Genomic DNA, 6,542 nt, shown 5'->3' with positions numbered 1-6,542 from the left:
ACCCCCAAAAAAATTTAAGTTTGTTTTTTAAAAAATATTTTCAATTTCAAAAATTATTTTCTACCCTAGTAAAAATAAAAGATATTTCTCAAAAAAAAAATATCATTCATAAATCAAACACTAAAAATCTTTTCCGAAAAATATTTTCTACTCACCAACCAAACATTAGAAAATAAGTCAAAAATCAACTTGTTTTCCAGGAAAACATTTTCTAGGAAAACATTTTCCATGGAAAACATTTTCCTTCATACCAAACACACCCTTAAACACTAGAACTCAGGAAACATGAACAAATATAACACTTCTCTTTTCAAAAAGGTTTTCTTGCCGACAGTAAGAAAAATGCTTTTGCTACGACCTGATGCCTAGAATTATCGTTCCTGCTGTTTATTTAACAAGGGGCTCGTTTGGTATGAGGTACTAAGATAATAATTCAAGTATAGAATTTGGTATTTATCTATCTTATGTTTGGTAGGTTTTTTTCAACTTCATATTAGTTAATACATATATTGACTTGTACCACAATTTTGGATAACTTTATATCTAGTTCATGGTGGAATAACAATATTTGAAAAGACAACAATGCTCATTATTATTCTCTATCCCTTCAAAATACAATCCACAGCCTGAAAAGACAATTGTTGTTGCTTTATGAATTGATGTCCTGATTTTTAATACAACAAACCAAACATCTACTAAGATATAATCCCCGCATTACAATTCCTACATTATAATCCCTACATTACTAATATTTGCATTATTAATCCCTGAATAACTCGTCTCGGTATCAAACAACCCCTAACAGCTTGCAAAGACCTTCCTATTCAAGACAAGCTACATTTTCAATTGAAGTATTAGGAATTCCATCCATTAGATGCCATGAAGCTTTCAACTATCTCATGTGCAACACTACTCCTTAAGCTTGAAACAAATATGTAAGAAATACATAACTCTGGTGGACGGGGAAACTCCATATGTCTTAAGTCTTACCAAGTTGCAGTAGTGATCAGTCATCATGGCAATCAGCCCAGCAACAGACGCAGTCCCCTCTGGAAGAGATAAATAAGCCTGAAAATACAGTACAATGAAGTATAATGAATTGCATCATCATTTTATATGTACAATATATTCAATGCTGATTAATTACTCAGTGGAGTTTATTCTAAATTTAAAATTTATAATAATAACACCATAGAAACAATCATCAAATTGTAGTTGACTTGTTACAGGCAAAAATCACAAGACCACGATTTATGATGATTTTTTTAATAAACACAATGGTTTATGATGACTGACATGGCATTCCATGTTTTCTATGTATATAGCCAACTGAAAGGCAAAAAATGATCATAAGTGAAGTGATTACTCTTTTTTAGACCAAATGTTGGTCAAGAAGATGATTGTTGTGCTCTCCAAAAAAAAAAAAGAGAGATTGGCTTTCTAACTGAATGTGCTTCACCAGAAAAAGTTTTCTTTTACAATTGCAATGGAGTTTGGAGGGCCGTTTCACGGTACTAATGCAACATAACAGCACCAAAAAGAAAATGAACAAAGCATATCACCAATTGCTAATGCAGATTTACAAATGTGAGGATCAGTTTTGATGCAAATTTTCAACTAATATCAATTATTCATAATATCACATTGTTCCATATCAGAATCCAGAAAAGGAAAATAAAGTACCACTAAAAGTCAAACTAAGCTGGTTAAGATGACACACACAAAAAAAGCAGAGCAATGGAATCTGGAAACTGCTCAAAACAGACGGAAAAAGAGGGGAAGAGTATGATATGATAATAAGACACGGTAAGGAAACTCAATCAATTAAATATGTTAAATTGCTAGTAACAACAGAATAGAAATGTCATATTTATTTATAAAAAGAAACAAGGAAAAACTTTAAGTTTCATATTACTACTGAAGGATATACAGCATCCTAGATCCTACTGCAAACACTGGGAACTATGGTCTTTCATTATAACACAATCCTCCTCCTTTCCTTCTATTCTTTAGTGGAGATGTCATTTTTACAAGGTGCAAAACAGAAACTTGTGTGTGTGAAAGGCTCTGATACGAGGCAATCTCAAAGTACTCATGGAACCCTACATTGGACGCCTGAAAAGTGAACTCTATGCAGCTGGTAAGTACAAAACAGCAAATCATGCGTACACAATAGACTATCTGATAATGTACAGACACTCATGGAGATAGGAGATTGCAGCTCATGTTAATAACATCCAGAGGTATCGATGATACACGTAGCGAAGCACATATCACCATATTACCAATTATGAGTGATGACCATGTAAGAGAAAAGGTTAAATTATTTCCAAGAGTAAGAAGGAATCAAAGGATCTGAGGCAGAGCGCAAGCGATGTTAATTGATAGCCTACTAGTACTAGAGAAACTGAACAACAGATGAAAATAGCCCCTCAAAAATAGACAACCCTACCCAAATTTCTTTGTGAAAAAGATCTGACTTATTGGAGTATTTTGCTCCTCAAAAAGCTTATATTGAATAAAATGTTCACAAGCCAACAACGTGAAGTATCAGAACAAGGTTCCAACAAAATGGACTCTCTCACCATGCTATCAGTATAGATGACATTTAAGACCAGGTATACATCAGCAGGAATATGAATAAGAAGATGAAGAGAGGTATTGTCAATCAAGATACATCGCTAGATGATATCATAAGCTAAGAGGATTCAATTATAAAGACATGTGTTACTTTGTTTTCGGCATTCAGAGCCTACCCTATTCATCGTGTAAAGAGCTTCCACCATTTCTGCAGATCGGGATTTCACTGCAGATGCAACCTGCAATAAGTACAAAGCAGATCTTAGAGGCAAGGCATCAGAGATCAATCAACAGAAAACATATGCAAGTTACAGGGTATATTCAAGAAACTTCAGTTAATGGATATACTTTGAAATTGAACTGACCTTTTTCCAATCTTTTCCATACTTGCGGTATGCTTGATAGAAGCGTGTCAGGTCTTCCTCACTCCACTGGGGACCAAGCATGTCAGACAATTTCTTCTTCTGCAATTTTGAACAAAGAACCGTGTCAAAATGCAAACATGATTCCTTGCCCTCCCCCAGCCTTCATAGAGCACGTTACATCAAACCTAAGAAACTAGATGAAATATTTCTCCTTTCCAACTCAACTATTACCACTTTCTTTAAGAAACCATTTGGTGTGAAGAATGAACCTTTGCGGCTTGGCCTAACTCAACTCCAAAACCAAGCTCATTATGGGAGGAGAGGACTACCCAGACCATAAAAGGAAACCACAATCCATTCCTTCAACCAATGTCGGCTTTGACACTTCCCCCATGCCCATGACTGGACATTGGAGTGTTGATAAACATAATGCAGGGTCCCAACATTGAGAAACACAACAACAACAACCAATGGACTTCGGGCCTACCTCAACACCAAAAGCTAGCTCACGGGGATAGGATTTCCCAAGTATATATAAGGAAACAACAATTCTTTCCCTCAACCTGTGCGGGACTTGATAGTTGACAAGAATAAAAAGGGAAGTGCTGGAAAGTTATGTAAGAGGAAAGTTGTGAGAAATTTTTTTGAAAACTTCCCCCACAAAAATAACTTCCATAAAAATAGTGTGATGAAAGAATTACAATATCTTTTTAAGGAAAGTTGAAAGTTAATACCAGACATCGTCTTATCATTCCAAATTTTCCTCTTCCATTCAAAGAAAAACAAGCAGAAAATTGTCTTGACTTCTCTGACACATTTCTAGCAACTTCCTAACATCCTTGACGAAATCATTCATCTCTCTCCTTGCACTATCTAACTCTTTTCAAGTTTCTACTATGGCAAAGGTAACATGCACCACCTATGCTGTCAGGAGGCACCACTTCTCAAACAAAAAAAGAGCATGTTATCATTTCCAAGAAGACACTAATTTATCCTAGATTCCAAAAGAAAAAAAAAACATTAAAGAACTCACTAACATGCTTCATCGTGGAATATTACAAAAGCAAACAAAAGTATACTAAAACTCACCCGTTGCAAGCTTTTCTTTGCAGTGTCCCCATTGCCATCTTTACTGGGAGAGATGTCAGTTGTAAGAGATTGTCTCTTGCTTAAGCTTCTAATTTTTTTGGCTGGAGCCATGCCAAAAATCTTGAAAAACCTATACCAAAAAGCAGAATCAGGTAAGCACAAGGTAAGATTCTGCTTATAACATGTTTTAGGAAGTGAAAAAATACATCGCTAATAAGCATGATGTCCACAGCATAGTTTGTTGATCAATATACAAGTAAAAATGGTAAATATTATATAAGCAAACAAGTGGCTTATTAACAACTAATAACTTTTTCTTAACCTTCAAAACTCACATAGTCCTTCGAAATGGTTTTCAAAGATATGCATGCATAATTTGTATTAACAGCTTTAAATTGTAGCTGCACCTTAACTACTTTTTACCGTTCTTCCATAGGTTTAAAACAGCATCTTCTATACAAATTTATTCTGCACACACAAAAATAAAAAAACTTACTTGCTTTTACCTAGTAAATCCAGCAAATATCTGGAATTATGCCTACCAATAATTCCAATTCATAAGATCAATAAATTTTCTTGCATGATGAACAAGGGTTATCAATTCTATGTCTATGTGCTCAAAAGATACAATTACTAACTCTGGGCACTCAACAGAATTAACAACAAACACTTAACAGATACAAAAACGGCGATCTGATAAACTTTTTGAAAGACCCAGAAAGAAAAGATTGAAACTTTCAAAATCACAGTTAAAACCCCCCTTTTTTTGCACCAATTTGAAAAAGAAAAGGTGAGTTTGTTTACCTATGAAAACTGTTTGAGCTTCTCAATCAAAATTCAGAACCATGAGCTGCGATACAAATGGGAGAATTCGGTGAATTTTGAAGCGCCGGTGAGAAATTGCAGAAATTTGCGGTAGAGAGAATGGGGAGAAAAAGATGAAAATATTTTGGGGTAATAGCCGCGAAACTCTGTATTTGTATTTTATGCGAGCAAAAATTGTTTTTTTATAATTATACTATTACTATACTTTTCTTTTTTCGAATTCAATTTAAAATAACTTTTGTTTTTTTTTCTGATTTAAGATTTGAAATGTTTAAATAGGATATTGAAACTTTTGAAATTACAACTACGGAAATGAGTTTTAGGTTTTTAATTAGGTATAATAATGATTTTTGGTACAAGGCATAAGTAACCCTTAGACTATGACCGAAATCTCAGTAATACACCTAAATTTAACTAGGGTCCTATTACCCCCTAAACTAATTTAAAATGGAATAAATACACCATAAACGCTGACATGGCATAGAGAGTATGCACACTCTCTTGAAGGCAAGTGATGAGTGCACAAATTGGACACATGCCATTTTTTGATTGATAACTTTATAATTAGTTTATACACATATTTATTGATAATAAAACTTATATATATTTAATTATTTTTATTTCTCTCTTTGTAAAATATTTATTTTAATTTCATTTCACTTTAAACTTTTTTTATTTAATTTATTATATTTTCACTTTTAATTATTTTTTAAAAATTATGTGTATTTTAAAAAAAAAAATTAAAAGTGTCCTTTAATTTTAACGTTTTAATTTTTTTTTTAATGTTTTATTTGATTTTCTTCACTTATTTTGATATTCGTTCAAAAGAACTTATTTTAAATACAAGACATTTGAAATCAAATCAAAATGAAAGACAAAGAAAATAAAATCAATAGAAAAATAAAAGAGAAAAACAATGAATGTAGGTAAAAAAATGTGTATAAACTTAATTTTTTTTAAAAAAAGATAAAAAAAATAAGAATATTTAAAAAAAAATATTAAGAATCTTTTTTAATTTTATTTTGAAAAAATAATATTTACACACGTGGCGGGAGAGTGTGTGCAAACACAACCAACTTGGGTGGTTGAAGGTGCCACATCAGCACAAAGGGTGCACAAAAATACGAAAAAAAATGAGTTTAGGAAGTAATAGAATCTTAGTTAAGTTTAGGGGTGTCTCTGAAATTTCAGTCATAGTCTAGGAGTACTTATGACTTATCCCATGATTTTTAAACTAATGTGGTGGCTTGGTTAGGACGATAATTTCTGGTTAAATATTGTTCTCTGGAAAAAATTTAAATAATAATATTCAAATGCCCATTCATTGAAAATATACTTTTTCATTTTATATAAAATATAGTAGTACTTTTGGTATGTGATTATTTTTTTCAATGACATTTTTTTTCTATGTGAAATAAATATAAATAATTAAAATTAATGTAAAAAAGGTTTTATGAAAGATTAAAGTAATAATATGAGAATTATTAAAAAGGTAGTAAATATGGAGTGATAAAATGATATAGAGAGCTTATTTTGTGAATATTTTGAGATAAATTTATCTTGAAAAGTATTCTTGTCAATATGTATTTTGAAGGAGAAAAAAAACTTCACAATAATTCGCAGTTGTTTGTGTTGATCAAATCATTTGATTATTTTTATTTTACCTTTATTAATATTTAAATG

General features: G+C 31.9%; 1 protein-coding gene across 1 annotated transcript in view; it reads right to left on the bottom strand.

The window, feature by feature from the left end:
- The window catches only part of LOC125870969 (protein ALWAYS EARLY 3-like), a 22,480-nt gene extending 17,466 nt beyond the window's left edge, over window positions 1-5,014 (bottom strand). Inside the window, exons 1-5 of the mRNA XM_049551529.1 lie at window positions 4,839-5,014; window positions 4,035-4,164; window positions 2,946-3,044; window positions 2,757-2,819; window positions 991-1,068 (exon numbers count right to left, since the gene is read on the bottom strand). Coding sequence (XP_049407486.1) covers window positions 991-1,068; window positions 2,757-2,819; window positions 2,946-3,044; window positions 4,035-4,145 — 351 coding nt within the window. The 5' untranslated portion in view covers window positions 4,146-4,164; window positions 4,839-5,014. The remainder of the gene's footprint in view (window positions 1-990; window positions 1,069-2,756; window positions 2,820-2,945; window positions 3,045-4,034; window positions 4,165-4,838) is intronic.
- Window positions 5,015-6,542: the final 1,528 nt, after the last annotated feature.

This window comes from Solanum stenotomum, chromosome 1, assembly GCF_019186545.1.
Source record: "Solanum stenotomum isolate F172 chromosome 1, ASM1918654v1, whole genome shotgun sequence".
Taxonomy (NCBI): Eukaryota; Viridiplantae; Streptophyta; class Magnoliopsida; order Solanales; family Solanaceae; genus Solanum; species Solanum stenotomum.
Note: the sequence above shows the minus strand (reverse complement) of the source record. Positions and strands in the feature narration are given on the sequence as shown.